Raw genomic sequence first — 17,519 nt, 5'->3', positions numbered from 1 at the left:
CTTTTTATTTTTAAAATTAACATCACAAAATCTTTACAAACACTACGTTTTATTAATGCTGGAAAAATAGAAATAGCGGGGTTGCAAAATTAAAAATTTACAAATAGATAATATACTTATTGATCTATATTTTTAATCAATCACGTTAGTCTCGTAGCATTGTTATTAAATGACATTTTCTTCATGATGTAAAAGAGTCCAGTACTTGTTTTAATTTATGAGAGCGACATAAAATTTACTAATTTTCTGGACTTAAATAATGATTAAAAAAAACTCTGTATTTCTATAGACAAACATATAATGACGAAAATGTTATTTTTTGTTTTTGCAGAAACGAAATACTCCCTCCGTCCCTTAAAAATAGGAATTCTTTCTTTTTTGGTCCGTCCCCAAAAAATAAAAACTTTCTTTTAAAGAATTTTTTTTCTATCTAATGAGGTGGGACTCATTTTCCACTAACAGACTTTTCTTTCTATCTCGCTCTTACTTTATCAATTTTACATTAAAACTCGTACCATTTTAAATGTATGTATTTTTAGGGTACGGAGGGAGTATTTGTTAAATACAAGTAAGTATAGTCCACATGTACTTATATGGAGTAGTACAAGTACAAAAATAAGATTATGCATTAATTACTAGTAATAAACAAATTAAGATTAGTTGCTCGAATGTAATATTTCATTCGTCTCATAAAAAAGAAACTACAAATGACACGAGTTCGAATGATATGATTTTTTGTCGCTTGTTTGAAGAACGGCTAAGAATCTAAGAAAGAACGAGACAGATGGACTTGTAACTGTGGATTAATGACGCCACAAACGGTTATGAAGGAACCGTTGATAAGTCGTGATATGAAGTGAATGAATCCACAAGTGATAGTAAAAAGTCGTTTACTAGGCCGGATAAAAGGATTCAATGAATCCAAAAATTCGAGAGAACTCGAGAGATATAAAACTTATGATTCAAAAAACAGTTTATATTTTTAGTCTAATAATAATAAATCATAAAAGTGGATTAATTTTGAGGTACAGGCAAAATAACAAAAATAAATTAAGCATTTTTAAGGACGAAGAGAGTATATTGGTAGGCATTTGATATGTTACTTATTTGAAATATGGGAATATATGAAAATGCCATGTGTGGCTTTAGGGTCATTTAGTACAAAAAAAATTATGCAAATATGTGCAAAATGCAAATTTTGAGGATTTTTCATAAATTATTTTCCATTGTAAACAACAAAATTTCGGTACTAGTTGACTCTTATTTCTATAGTATATCGATGAACAACTAAACCAACGAAGGTAGCCTCTTTGAAATGCCCCATTCGGCAAAATGATTGACTTATCATTTCACTCATACTCCCTCCGTCCCACTTTAAGAGTTTTAAGAAATATAAAGGAAAGTTAGAAAAAAAATAATGGAATGTAAGTCCTACATTTTTATATTAGTTTTATAATAAAATATTAGTGGAAAAAAGTTAGTAAAATGTGGGGTCTAATATCATTTATGAAATATTTTAACTGAAATTCCTAAAGTGGGATACCCAAAAATAGTAAATCGGGACTCCTAAAGTGGGTCGGAGGATACTATGTTTTATGTTGATTGATCGATCTATTATATTTTCACCTCTTATTTTAAGTTGACTCTATTTGCGAGGCTGCATGGTTTTCTGCTCGTGTAGCCTTGATAGCGCCTTGTTTGGCCTTATCTAATCATATGTCACAAATAAGACCTCCTATTTAAATATTATGACATGATAACTCACATCCAAACGATCCACCACATTTTCCCTCTATATATATGCCCAAAACAAACACAATTATCACCCCTTTTAGCTCGTCTCCCACTCCTCTCTCTCTATATCTTTGATCAATTCAAATATTCATACATACATTAATTTCAATTAATTTCACAAACAACAAACATTGCCGCCATGAGATATTTGGAAATTCCGGCGAATATTTCCCGAGCAAGCAGCTGCGAGAGCACTCAAAGCACCACCAACATCATCCCCTCATCCTTCGCCCGCTCCACCTCCTACGTCGACATCTCCGACCTAGACTACGCGGAGGAGCTCTACCACCGCACCGTCGTCCACGGCGGCGACACTCCGAGCGCCGCCGCCGCCACCGCCGCCTTCCGCCGCCTGGACAGAATCCGCGGCGGCCGCAGCGCCGTCGCCTCCTTCCTCCGATCCCTCCTCTCCATAATCACATTCCCCTCCCTCCTCCCCTCCTGCCGCCGCCCGATCACCTCCCCCGGCATCACCCCCTCCCTCGGCCGGAAGGTCACCGGAACCCTATTCGGCCGGCGCCGCGGCAACGTCAGCTTCGCCGTCCAGTACGATCCGAGATCCGTCCCAGTTTTCCTGGTAGAATTCGCCGTCTCCACCGCCGCGCTGGTGAAGGAGATGTCGGCGGGGATGCTGAGGATCGCGCTGGAGTGCGAGAAGCCTCCGGAAGAATCGCGGCGGCGGAGATCGGAGTCGCGGCTGTTCGGGGAGCCGGTGTGGAAGATGTACTGCAACGGGAGGCAGTGCGGGCACGCGCAGGTGCGCGAGTGCAATGAGTCGGATTGGCACGTGCTGAGCACGGTGCAGAGGGTTTCGGTGGGGGCAGGGGTGATCCCGGTGGGGGAGGATTGGGGGAAAGCGGCGGAGAAGGGCGAGCTGGTTTATATGCGGGGGCGGTTCGAGCGGGTGGTGGGGAACCGGGACTCGGAGGCGTTTTATATGTTGAACCCGGATGGGAATAGCGGACCGGAGCTCGGGATTTTCTTGCTTAGGATTTGATGTAATTAATTAAGCTAAATGAGTTATTAATTATATTTAGTGTTTTTCTTGGATGACGGAGTAGGAAATGCAGTTGGGTTGTGTGTGGTTTAGATAAGTTTTTTCGCCCGTTCTGCCGACTTAGCCATCCAGAGACAGAGTTGGCAGTTTTGTTCTTCAATCTTCATAGTGTGTTAACTTATGGCCTTTGTACTTTCTTACTACTTCAATACATGTTCACTTTGCTACTACTATTTGGTAGCAAGTAGTAAACTTTTGGGTGAATTCTGTTATTTTTCACAACCTTTGAATTTGAACTTAAAACATTAAATTTTTTGGAAAATGTGCAATTTTGCCAAACACACCAAAATATAAAATTTTCGATAGATTTTGATCATATGCAGGTAGCTATGAAATTACACGTTCAATGCATTAAGTTATTAATAAACACCACATAAGAGTTGAAGAAATAATTGGGAGAAGTTTATTGTATTCACTTGTATGTTTTTACAATGATTTACACGCCATTATTTTATATAGGCGGCAACATCTCAAATATGGTAAACCTAATTACAGAGAGTTAATGAACAGAGAGTAAAGTAAGAGAGAAGAAAAAGTAGAGATAGTGTTGTTTCCATTTTAGGAAACGTTTCATTTTTATTGGGACAACTCAAAAAGGAAAACGTTTCATTTCTAATGGGACAGAGGGAGTATAAAAAATTAAGACCCACATTCCACTATCTTTTTTCACCAACTTTCATTTACATTTCTTAAAACTCGTTTCAAACTCAACCGGGACTCCTAAAGTGGGTCGGAGGAGTATAACAATCAAACAGTAAGAACATCCGCATCGGCGTCTCGATGCGGGCTCGGTCTCGTCCCGGCGAGACAAAACCGCATCGAGACGCTGAAGCGGGTGTTCCGTCTCGTCTCGTAGCTCGGGGGGAGGGGTGGTTGGCGGGCTGTCTCGCGCACGCGCGTCGGCCATGTGGCGAGCAGCGGTTAGAGATGCCCAAGGTTTTCGGTTCGGGCGGTTAACCGCGGAACCGTAACCTGCGGTTCCGGTTCCGAACCGGAACCGTGAGATTTAAATCGAACCGAAACCGTCACTTTTGGAACCGTGGTTCGGTTCTGGTTCCAAAATTTCAGAACTGAAATCGCAAAAAACCGCCGAAAAACCGTGAATCGTGCTGAAACCGCCGGAAACCAGCGGTTCGGAACCGTGAAAAACCGTAAAAAAACTGCCAAAAAACCGGCGGTTCCGAACCGTAACCGTAACCGCCGGTTTTGGAACCGGAACCGTAACCGCGAAACACACTCGCGGTTCGGTTCCGGTTCAATAATTTCCAAAATCGGAACCGGCGGTTTCGAACTGTAACCGCGGGCATCTCAAGCAGCGGTTAGGGCATGACGCCCACTCGCCAGCTCTGCGAGTGGGCGTCGGTTTTAGGCTATTTTTAATTTTTTTAAATCTAAAATAATAATAATAATAATAATAATAATAAAATTGACCTTTTTTCAGCCGTTTTTTTACACCGTTTTTTTGCAGATTTTTTTTGTTTTTTTTCCACATTCATCTATAAATAACCCTATTCCCCCACCATTTTTTCCACACACAAACACTACACTCTCACAAACACTATCATAACATCTCTCTTTCCTCTCCAATTTCTGCAAAAATGTCCGGTGACGGAAACTCCGACGACGGCTAGGACTTGAACGCATTTGTCGATTGGGGGGCATGTACAATGTTTTGGGTGCTTCCGGTTCCGGTTCGTCGCCGTCCATCCAAGGCTCGTCCAAACACCATCTTTTCCGGTTGATGCATACTATCATCCCACCGGTCCGAGGAACACGCAAACGCAGAGATTATCCCAAATTAGGGAGGATATTCCGGAGGAACACACTTTGGAGGCGGTGGAGAGCGGTGAGGACGGCAGCCGTCATCCATGCACATTAGCGGAGACGATGGTTCTCTTCGACACTTGGATTAGCCGTCGAACGATCCCATCCTCGGGAATCAACAAACCCGCAAGTGTTTTTGGGATAAGGTCACCCAAGTATACAACGCAAAAAAGCTGAAGGGGGCCTTCAGCCGCAACCTGAAGATGCTTCGCGCTCATTTTGAGCAAGCCGACAGAGATGTCAAAAGATTTTGTAGGATCTACAATAGGGAAGCGGAGCAATACCAAAGCGGAGCTAGTGGAACCGACATTCTGAGAGCGGCTTTGCGAGTCTTTAAATCTGAAACCAAAAAAGATTTCAAATTTTCCGTGCTCGATTCCAGTACTGGCTCGAGCTCGAAACGCACAAAGCATACGGCGGGTGGCCAATACTCGTCTAGTGATGGCGGGGAAGGCAACGCCTCACAAGAGGTTGAGTTCCCGACATCCGATGCAGGGGTCTCCTCCGGTACACGACGTCGGCTGCAAGGGAACAAGGAAGCGAAGGCGGCTAGAGGGAGGGAGATGGGGAGGTAGGGGTGGCACAGTACGGTATATCGCACCGAGAATGTCATACCGCATACCGTACCGCAAATTGCGGTATGAGAAAATGTCATACCTATACCTTACCAAATTTTTCGGTATACCGCAATGCGGTATACCAAAAATTCGGTATGATTATTTCTGATATCGTTACCATACTGTCTATGCGGTATACCGTACTTTTACATTATACCTAAATAAAGTATGGCATACTGAGTACGGTATACCAAAATAAGGTATGACATACCGTTTGACCTGTGTTTCATACCAAAAAAAATTCTATTATAGCCAAATATTTAAAATAAAATTTCACCTATTTAAATAATGTCCAAAATATTAAAACTACACCATAATCAAATCTATATAGTGGACTTGATTTGCATCTCTACGTGAGTGTGTTTAGGGTTGGGGGCGGCTGACTAAAATATGGAAGTAGGGTTAGGGATTTTAACATATTAACTATATTTTATATAAATTTTAAATACAACATATATATCGAAATTTTGGCAAATATCGTAAATGCGGTATATTGCAGTATACCGCGGTATAAGAAAATATATACCTTTACTGTATCGAAATCTATCGGTAAGGTATCATACCGTACCGCAACTTGCGGTATACCGCAAATTCGGTATTTCTGGTATTTTTTTATACGATAAGTGCGGTATTTCGATATTTTCAGTATATATAGCCAACACTAGGGGGAGGGGCCGAGGCGAATCAAGCCAAGCGGGCTCCCAAGGGTCGCCGTCCTCCCTAATGTCCATGTACTTCATCGCCACGATGGTTGACACTTCCCGCATGACGTCTGCCCAATATCAAGCCCATCTTACCAGCTTTGAGTATCTGGCAAGTCAACTTGGTATTCCGCCTCCATCTAGCTTGGGTGCAATGCGTTCGCCGGCGAAGTAGTTTTTATAATTTAAGTGTGCAATTTTAAATTTCTAGTATTTTAGGCTATTTTTTATTTTGTTTTTTTAAGATTTTAATTATGTGTTTTTTTATTTTTTTAGGATTTTAAATTATAATTTTCTTTTATTTAATGAATTGTGTTTTTATTAATTGAATTTGTTGGAAATAAAAATAAAAAATGAAATTGAATAAATAGTTAATGGATGAGATGGTTAAAAGATGGGGGATGCATGTGTTGTCTCTTAATTAAGAGATGGAGTAAAAAGTGCAGTGGGGTCCATTAATAGTGAAAGGATGATACGGTATTGAGACATGAATGCGGATGATATATCTATGTGTTCTTCATGTATTAATTTAATCAGCACTTTTAATTGTTACAGGAACAAAAGTTAAAATTTGTAAGTTATGTGCGTTATCCTCGATTCCTGGACCACTGACTGACAGAGTATCTAACTAATTTAACTTGTTAAAGTTAAAACTAATTAATGTTATCTAATTCCTGTTTGATGCTTACTTACCTTTTCATTTGTTTTTAGCAATAATATATTTTAGTGATTTTCGAAAATAATATTTATGATATGTGGTCGAAGTGCCACAAAACTGCTACGCGTACAGTTTTCACTGTGAAATTAATAAATTATTTAGTATAATCTATTTGGTAAATATTACGTATCAACCAAAGAGTGATTAATCACTTTAAAATTTATTGAAACAAAAAGTACTAGCACTACCTAACTTTGTTCTGATATATGTTGCCTTAGATCTTATTGATGAGTCATGATATGTTATATATATGCAAATATGCGAAGAAAAAACAATTCAATTAAGTTTGACAATTGGCAAATACTTTATAGTAGTACTATTAAAAAAATGTACTAATAAGTTAGAGATACGAAAATGCAAAATCAGAGTTTGGATCATTATTTTTGTTAAATATGTATTCCAGTTAAGTACACGTTACAAGTTGCGTTTTTGAAGTTTAATCAATTTTATTGTATAAACTGAAGTTGAAATTTTGTTAACAACGCTCTAGCTGCAACAACAAAACGTATAAGCATACCAGGAATGATCGAAGTATAGCTAATCTTTAATGCACAACTAGAGAACACAAATTTCGTTCACTACAAGAATAATTTTTATTCACTATAAGAGCGATTTAGTTTACTAAAATTTAAAGATAAGTATTTACTCGGTGAAATATTTAGTTCACTATAATAGCGTTTTGGTTCACTCCGTGTTTTCAAATTCGTGTTGTTAATTAAAACGTACTTATAGTGAACTAACTCACTCTTTTAGTGAATTAAATTCGTGTTCTCTAATTATACATTTAAGTAGTGGTTGTCCTGTGTCATAACCTTTTGATTGTGCTTTGGATCTCACATTCTCACCACTCTTTTATGATTTGAGATTGTTGGTATAACCAAAAAGGGCTTCGAAACAGTATGTTATTCATAGATTATTTTTTTGATACAAAAGAAATGGTCAAGGTTATTTTATAGACTATTGCAACTCAATCTAATGTAGCCAGGGTATACTAAAAATTGAGATTATAAATTATAAAATAAGATTTGTGCAATTGAGCAAAAGAGAACTAAACACCAACAAACTTGTGAACCACTTCAATCCATTTTCCTTTTTTCTCTTACCATAAAATTAGATGCAGTTTTGTACACAAAGATGCATATAATTTCATCAATATTTAATTGCATGATGGACCTAGCTAGCTAGGAATCAATTCTGACATAATACTCTCCTTATTTGTAGTTTAAGCATACAAGTGTTGCAAAAAGTACCCATTTCACCATACAAATTCACCCCATGTTAATTTTATAATTTAGAAATAGTCATAATTTAAGCACAATTAACATGATTATTCTCATTTTTCCGACCAAAATATTCTGCTATTCTCAGTGCTTATGTATGCAAAGGCGACAGATATTATCTCCAGACGATTCAATTCGCCCACTCCAAGATATTTACAAATATCTGCATATCTGTTGGAAGATATTTCTCAAAATATCTTGGGACAAACTATAGTATCTCTCTGATCAAGTCATTGTGATATTTATTTATAGTTTAATAATCAACCTGCAACTTAATTATTTTTTATTTTCATGGTAATATATTTTAGTAATGCGCAAGGCTGTAAAGCACCAATTAAAAAGTTTCCGGTGTCTCCGCTGTGTTAATTGACTTAGTCTACATAAATATTGATTTTGGAGGAAGATTAAATAAAAGCCCTTCTAAATAGAAACCAATCAAGTTCGTTATTCTTGATTGATGTCAAAATTGATTTTTAAGCCACATTAATTGTCTTGATTGATAGATATAGTCAAGATTACTTGTTATGAGGCATTATTTTTGTGCCCAAATTAATATTTTTTCGACGATTATGCTATTTATAGAAATAAATACTAGTAGTAATATTTTCTCGATGATTATGTAACTACGTTTATAGTTAGATTTGGTTTTTGTTCACAGAATAGAGTTAGCTTTTTCTGGATCTGGAGCTTTTAAAATGTGCAATTTATAAAATGCAAAAAAAATAAAGCGTTGGATCATTGGATGACCATGATAATATATGACTTGGTTATAGCTAGCTCGAGAAATTATCACTGTAGTATTTGTTGGCAAAATGAAAGAAAATAAATATAACAATATTTCAAATTGGTGTAGAGAGAGTACTAAAATAATTATACTGTTATTTAAGTATATAAAGAGAACTGAACTCACTTGTATAAGTCTAATGTGTCGCTCCATCTATCGCTAATTGATTTTATGATTGAATCTTATAGTGATAAAGCAAGTTGCCAACTGTACAATGATTGACCCAGCAATATATATGAACTTTAAATTTAGACAAGTTTGATAGAGGATTGGTCCAACTCAATCAAAAAAGTTCAATCCCTCCAAGATTCACCTTGAACAGTTTGAGGGAGATTGTTGGCAAAGAGAGAAAAACAATTTTAACAATATCTAACGAAATAGTAACTGAAACCACTATATAAGTGTAAGAAAGAATTAAAATCACTATATAAGCTATATTACTCATGTCACTAATTAATTTTAGGATGAACCATGTGAATTCGAGTTTGATCGAAATATTTGAAATTGATTTGAATTGGGTCAATACACTATCAAAAGTCACACGAAAATTATCTAGTTCTGATTTAATTGGGTCAATAATTTTTTAAAAAGGTATCGCAAAAGATCAAGCTTAATCCAAAAAGATAGGAGACCATTAGCAAGTTCCCATGTGGTGGGTAACGAGTAATGAGCCATGACGATTTTTGGTTTCACGAAGCTTGCACATGGAAATTAGTCCCTAATTTGGCTTAAAAACAAAATAAACTTAGATCTACAACTCCCAAGTAAGATTCTTTCAAATTAAAATGCAGTAAAATTGAATAATGCATAAACGTGTCGAATGTATATGGTCGGGTAGTATATTTTTTAATGTTGATAATAATTAATATGTGTGGATGATAATTGATCAAATTATCTTTATTTTATTATTTGAGTCGGCTAATATTTTTTTACTATTAACCACAAATATGTATACGAATGTTTAGCAAGTTGGTTGAGTTTTGATACCTACTTTTAGGTGTAGGTAATCTTCTTGTTAGTACTATTATAAATTGGTAGACATTGTGATTTCAAGATTTTATTCTCAAAATTAGTGGCAATACTATATACACCTGATAAAGATTTTGTGCCTTTTTGTGTTTGTTGGCAGTCAATATATGATTGCATCATTGCATGAATCAAGTTTAAATTAAATTACTTATCTTGATCGATCTGAATTTTATAAATTAAAAACCAATTTGTTGAAAGCATGCAACTTTGCAAGCATTCTGCTGAGTCTACAACGCTCTGGCACGTTGTATTGTACTGAGTTCTACCAAACTAGGAGTATATCACAGATTCACAATAACAAATAGCATTATGATTTTGAACATGATCGATACAAATTAGCCATTAAATATAAACAATTTCAAATTACCAATACGCATATAATAAATAAATTTATTTAATCTGTATATCTACACACTTCATATTGAAGCATGAATTACGCTGCCAGACATGATTGTATAATTTATGTGTTCAGGCACTCCAATTTATTGTTGTCCCATGCATTTTACTCTTACATCAAATCTCACTTTCATTATTCAATAAAAATATACTACTAATTACATGAAATTAAATAGTAATGTATGTATAATAAAAATAAAAAAATGATAATATTACAAGTAGTATTATAAATATTAAATTGTTATAATATAATGAATAAATTATTTAACTTATTTTTAATTTTTATATTTTCATTTTTAAAAATTACACTAATCACATGAATTATTTTTAAACTAAAAACATGAAAATAAATATTGATTGAATTTTAAGAAAAATAAAAATAATATTACAAGTAATATTATAAAAATAAAATCGTTTTAATAAACTCCTAAACAATAATTTTAAATATAAAATGAAAATAAAATTGAATTAAAGAAATAATTAAAAATAAAACGGGAAAAAAAGAAAACAAAAATCGTACTTGGAAAAATATATAAAATAAGCAAACAAAACTAAAAATAGGAAAGAAAAAGATAACACTAAAACAAGAAGGAAAAAAAAAGGAAATACAATAATACAAGCAATAGAAACGGCAGTGAGATTGGAATTGTTACTACTTACAATAGATAATTTTGCTATCCTAACAAAAAAGTGTTACCTTGTGCCTCAGGTGCTACTGCAAAAATATGGTAGTAGTATATCTTTATTTGCTAACTTATATAGGAGAGGCCCACTACAAAATCTCACGATTTACCAACGAAAATTAATACTAGCACATATAGTTTGTCGCTATTATTAGTGGATTGGCGGTAGAATGTCCACCGGTAATTTTACCAACGGAATTTGTAGCGAATTTATAATGAATTTTGGTACCTTGATATAAACAACGTATATAGCAGCGGTTTGAGATTCACTAGAAAGTAGCAATGGACAAATGTTGCTGGCAAAAAATTACCAACAAAGTTGCAATAGAATGATACTGATAAGTAGCAACAGACAAATGTCATTGGTAATAATTTACCAGCAGAATTACAACAGATTGATAATCACTGCCTCACTGGTAAGTAGCAACGGACAAATGCCGCCGATAATAAATTTTCAAGGGAGAATAGTCTGCAGATAATTATCAACGGACAAATGAATAAAAATAATAATGTAGTTTTGCACATCTATAATTCATAGTGGCCAATATATCTTGTAATAGAATGACTAATGAGAAAAGAAAGTCGTTGGTATAAAGAAAGTTTAGGCAAGAATATATCTCGTTAATATAAATTTATGTATATAGTACTACTGTATAACTTTTTTTTTCAAGTAGTATATCTCCTACTCCAACGTATCTGACATAAATGTAAATTAAAACAACTTTTAATATACAAAATTTTCTCTTATTTTTTTTACAAAAATAAATTATAGTTGTAATTTAAATTTCAGGACTATCCTTAGAATTACCTTATCATAATATGGACCACTTGAAAAGGGCCATCTTGTCTGTAGGGCAATTTTTTAAAACCTACGAAACAAGCCCAATTGTAATTTGGTTTGGTTGTTTGGACCCTTTAATATACTATTAAAGCTTAATTACAATTTAATTAGGTCATTATCTCACTATATATAGGTCTGAAACAGCATACGATTCTTCATTACGGAATTTTAATCAATCCCGCTGCCGCCCCTTCCCCTCCGCCGCCGCCGCCTCTCCTCTCACCGCTTTCCGCTTCCCGCCGACCTCCTGGTCCTTCCTCACACAGTTTTCTCTCTCTTTAGTTTTACTTCTGATTTTGCTAAAGCATTACATATATTAATATGGTTGTGAATTTTGATTGCTTTATATTTTTTGCTTGTTATTTTTTTTATATTTTTTGAGACAAAAACTGATAGTAAAAATTGTTCAACATAAACAAATTTGAACATAAGACTTTGAACTTAATTAACCGTGTTGTGTTCAATTCTTAATTTTTAATAATCGTTTTTAGTTAATTCTAACTTCATTTCACAGAATAAGGCCATGTGGTACATGAGTGAATATGGTCATAGATTATTGTGAGGTTGGGAAATATAGTGTGAATAAATTTTGGACAGCCAAATTGTGAGTCTTGTGACAGTGAGAACAAATTTAACAGTAATAAGTTGGAGACTGTAAAGTATCCCAAAAAAAAACATCACGTAAGGTAGATGAAAAAGTGCATATTTTTACTATATTTGCGCAAATTATATATGTGCATGAATCTTTTAACATTGAACTAAATGTATGTACAAGCTTAAGAGTATGCATCGTTGTAGTGGTGGTCATACTTATACTATTGAATCCTCTTGTGTGGAATCAGTTGAACTAGATATGCATATGGTATCCGATGGAAGGAAGCACTTTCAAAGGGATACATATACTGGATTTTTTATATTGGTTATTGATTAGGCTTGATTTTATAATAAATTAGCTGATATTTAAATGTTATAGAAAATTAATGACCCATTGTTAAATGTTGTCAAAAGAGATTACCACGACATTCAAGCGCATTTCCAATGTAACGCCTTTTAGTTGGGCTTCTACCCCAAACGATACTTAGGTTTTTCTTATAATAATATTCTAATATTTCATTTTTTAAAGAAATCATTTTTTTGGTTTAATTCCTGGTAGCATGATGCATGGATACTTTGGAAGAAGAGAGTCAGAATTAGATTCTCTTCCTTCATTATCTACCTAAAGAAAATGAATGATAAGAAACGAGGGAGGTTGGGTTACATGCTAGAAGAGATTTGGAATGAATTACTTGATTAGGGGAAGAAATATGACGTTATAGCAAAGTCGAATATCGCAAGGAAGGCCGGATACTCTGATCCAAATGGACCTGGCACTGGACCGATGAGCCTTCATAATTCCTTTTATATCCAGTGTCAAGTCCATCTGACTCGGAATATCTGGCCTTCCTTGCGATATTTGACCTTGCTATAACCTTAGGTTACTTCAAGTAATCCAGTAATCCATTCCACATCTCTTCTAGCAAGAAACCCGACCTTCCTCGCTTCTTGTCATTCATCTTCTTTAAGTAGGTAATGAAGGAAGAGAATACAAATTCCAGCTCTCTTCTCCCAAATTGTTTGCATATCATGCTTCTAGGAATCAGACCAAAAATATGCTATCCATAGAAAAATGAAATGTTATGATATGGAGTATTATTTTTAGAAAACCCTATGTAATGAAAATAATGTTTACTTAGAATTTATCAAAATAAGCCTCTTTAATCTCAAAATGTTATGATATGGAATGCACTTTCTTGACATTGAACAATGGATCATTAAATTCTTAGCATAACATTTAAATACTACTCCCTTCGTCCCGATTATCATTTTTGGGTGTCCCACTTCAGGAGTTCTGATTGGAATATTTCATAAATGGTACTCCCTCCGTCCCCTATTAATTGTCCACTTTTATCATTTTCGTCCGTCCCCTATTAATTGTCCACTTTCACTTTTACCATAAATGGTAAGTAGGCCACACATTCAACTTACATTTTATTATAAAAGTGAGATACAAAGTGGACAATTATTAGGGGATGGATGGAGTAATAGATCTCACATTTCATTAACTTTTTTCCGCTCACATTTTATTATAAAACTGATATATACATAAAAGTAGGACTCAAATTTCACTGTCTTTATTCACTAATTTTCCTTTATATTTTATTAAAACATGGGACTCCTAAAGTGGGATAGAAGGAGTATAAAATTGAACTTGATTAGTAACCAGTATAAAAACCAAGAATGTGTATCTCTTTGTAAATTCTTTCTCCTATCGGACAATATTAGCTCCATCGTCACCGGTTGTGAGATGACATCCTCAGATGAGATGCAGCATATATATCTTGTTCAACTGTTCCCACGCCGGAGGGTTCGGTATAAGTCTGACCACCACCACGATGTATATCTAAAACACCTACAAAATATAGGAAAGTGAACTTCATAAGCTCTACAAACAAAAATGTTCATTTATTTCAAGCATAGTGGTAAAAAAAACACAGGGCAACCCTTATCTGCGAGGGGGAAAGGACTTGAGCCATGCACAAGTAACCATCGCAACATGCTTCAACAATATTGCTAAACATTTAAAACAAATTTCAAATATACGTGTAAATACACTACAAAACAAATAAATAAAATTTCCCCCACCTTTGTTACAAGAATGGAGACAATGAAACGCCTCTTTTCGTGAGAAATACTACTATATCCAATGTAAACAACTATTCAACAAATCTATATAATTATATAAAGCAATCAAAATTCACAACCACGTATAAATATGTAACGCTTTAGAGCATCTCTAACTGTGCTGCAAAACGCAAATTCGACATAGAATCTCCTCCAATGGTATGCTAAAATGCAACACAAATCTTTAACTTTTTGCATTTTTGAATAGTAACAATCCGTCTTTGGGTATGTATTGTTCATCGACTAAAAAATTTAGAAATATTGAATAGTAACAACCCGTCTTTAACTTCATTTTCGACCTTTGACTCAGCGCAACTCTGCCTCCGACCCCACGGCAGGTTCAACTCCTCGTCTCCACCTGAAATTTTTTGCCTTTTTTCAAAAAAATAAGAGGAGAGAGGAGAGGTATAGGGGTTGCAGAAAACTGATGTTGGAAGGATGAAGGAGACGATCATATCTTCTTTTGCTTTAACTAGATTAATGATTGAAATACTTTGGGTCTATTTTATTGGGCCATCTAAAATGTTAGTGGACAATTAATTAAATAAATATGTTGGCTCATTGTGGATTTATTTAGCATAATTATTTTTTATAATTTTTGTTTTAAGTTTCATTATATTTATATTTTATTTACTAATTTTTTAAAACTATTATTAAAATATTTGGTGCTAAGAATTTTAAATCGCTATTGTATATACGGATATTCTGAAAAATTAATTATCTCTCAAACAATACGACTATTTAAAATATAATGATTTTTAAATAATTATTTAAATTTGTTTTTTCTATATCCAACCTCTCGGGCTTCAACTTCTGGATCCGCCATTGATACCACAGACATATTATAGACTTGTAAGCTTATAAACTAAAAATGGGAATAAAACAGTAATAATTTTCGTTACTAAAGCCTGGTTAGCATTTCTCAACAAATCTGTTTTTCTATTTTCATTTGCATGCCTTCTATAATTCTATTCAAACTCATCGTCATGACTCATGAGTTGTGAATTTAGCCGTGAAGCGAATTTTTATCCTACTTTAGTCAGATCAAGTTATTTTGTTAAGTCGTATTAACACACGATTATTTTTAATCTTTCTCATTTGATAAAAAAAAAGTTAGTTGTATTGGATTTCAATTCGACAAAATTTACATTCAATTGCTAAGAAAGTGATGCAATTGATAATATTCGGCAAATAAAGATTAGGATATCGGTGTTTCTTTTTCTCTCTTTACAAGTGTAAGTAAATTTCAATGTGGTAAAGAATTCCACAAATGGGGTGACTTTGGCATTGACTTAATCTAATCCTCATAATTATATTCTCTTGATAATCATAATTTTAGAACGAATATAGCACCAAATTACGATTTAAAAATCAACACTAATTAGTTGAACAATTGCACAACTATAATTATCTACACTATAAATAATAAAATTATTCATTAGGTATACAACGAATGTACTTGCACTTGCGCATGCTTTTCAACGAGACATATTTTCCAAGACCAAAAAAGGAATTAAAAGAAAGAAATAGGGAAGAAAAAGTCAATTAAAATCGCTTTCCAGCAATAAGGTGAGAAAACATAGTTGGAGGATACATCACGTTGTTGGAAGTTCTAAACAAATATTGAAGAATATTGTGGATATAATATTCAAACCTACAGAAGAATTAAATACTATCAATTTGTCATTAACAAATTCAAAGAAAACTCCAAAAATCATGTAATTATCCTCATTTTAGTCCACTTCGGATGGCTTCATTCTATATAATTTCCATGTAAATGCATATACTATAAGTCAAGCCCGCAATATTATTTGTTTTTCGCAATGGGTCCCACTCCGCAGGCCGGTGCAAAAGTGTTAAAACCCATACTCTAAAACTTAATCCAAATTAAGATCACAAATTCAAATTTAGCTAAGACCGCGTTACGGAGGACTCGAATTTGAGACATTTGGGCTCAGGTATTACATCTCTATTGCTAGTCCAACTCACATACATAGTTATTTAGTTTTATGTTTGAGTGTTTGGTGTATTATATAAATAGAACATATACTATATATTGATCAAAGGAGAGAAGTGAAAATTTTGATGGCAATAAGATAATTTGAGTTAGTTATTATGATTGGATTTTCAATGTAGATTAATTAACACACTTATTTAGTGGTTTATTTAACACATCAAAATAAGAAAAAAAACAAGGTGGGTCAAAAAAATAACACGGATCAAAAGCTAATTTAACGCCCATAACAAACAAACAACATAATACTATAAGTTAGGATAAATATAATTTTCATAGAGGCATTGCTATCAAATGGACTCTTATACATAGTAAATAATGGTTGTTGGTTCTAAATTGAGTTACATTGATTACATTACTTATATGCATAACGCTATATATTCTCTAATAGCATGCTATTCCAACACTAAAAATGCTCGTTAACAATTTGAAATTTCAAATCATTATTAGAGATTAGAATTTTAGATGATTCACCCATAATTAGGATATTCAGAAAACAGAACTATTTCAATTTGAGTGTTGACCATAATAAATTGATACTACAATAGAGTGACATGTCTGATGTGTATACAGGTCCTGCTATATGTATGTAGACTAATTAATTCAGTTTCAGACGCATTTATAAAATTAAATGATTGTCTCATCATCCAAACATTTCGTACTACTATATAGACATCCTCCTATTAGTATTAATTTAACTCTGAACCCTGTGTTATTAACGACTAAATTAAAAGATACTACTATAACTCTTGAACTTCAAAAACTTTATTTTTAATCTCCTACCAAATACCAATAGTACTTTATATATGGAATTCTACCTAATAAACAATTTGAAAAAGTAAAATATAAATAAACCATTTAAAACGAATTAAACGGGGCGAAACAATACAATATATAGTATGGCTCAACTTAACAACCAGGAGTATAAATTATTGGATAATTATTTGTCAACAATAAGTGTCCAAATTAGTTTCTCTTTCCAACTTTCGAGTCGTAGTTTGTGTTTTTGCATACATACTACTATATGAAGCATTAAAATGTGTAGAACATTAGCATTAAT

At 34.1% G+C, this 17,519-nt stretch overlaps 1 protein-coding gene across 1 annotated transcript; it reads left to right on the top strand.

The window, feature by feature from the left end:
- Positions 1-1,933: 1,933 nt before the first annotated feature.
- Positions 1,934-2,791, top strand: LOC121749245 (protein MIZU-KUSSEI 1-like). The gene has a single exon (XM_042143832.1). The coding sequence runs from the start codon at positions 1,934-1,936 to the stop codon at positions 2,789-2,791; it is 858 nt and encodes a 285-aa protein (XP_041999766.1).
- The last annotated feature ends 14,728 nt before the right edge of the window (positions 2,792-17,519 follow it).

Source organism: Salvia splendens, chromosome 9, assembly GCF_004379255.2.
Source record: "Salvia splendens isolate huo1 chromosome 9, SspV2, whole genome shotgun sequence".
NCBI lineage: Eukaryota > Viridiplantae > Streptophyta > Magnoliopsida > Lamiales > Lamiaceae > Salvia > Salvia splendens.
This window is presented reverse-complemented; position numbering and strand designations above follow the sequence as displayed.

Coding starts and splice junctions, on each gene's coding strand:
- LOC121749245 (XM_042143832.1), top strand. CDS start 1,934: ATGAGATATTTGGAAATTCCGGCGAATATTTCCCGAGCAAGCAGCTGC.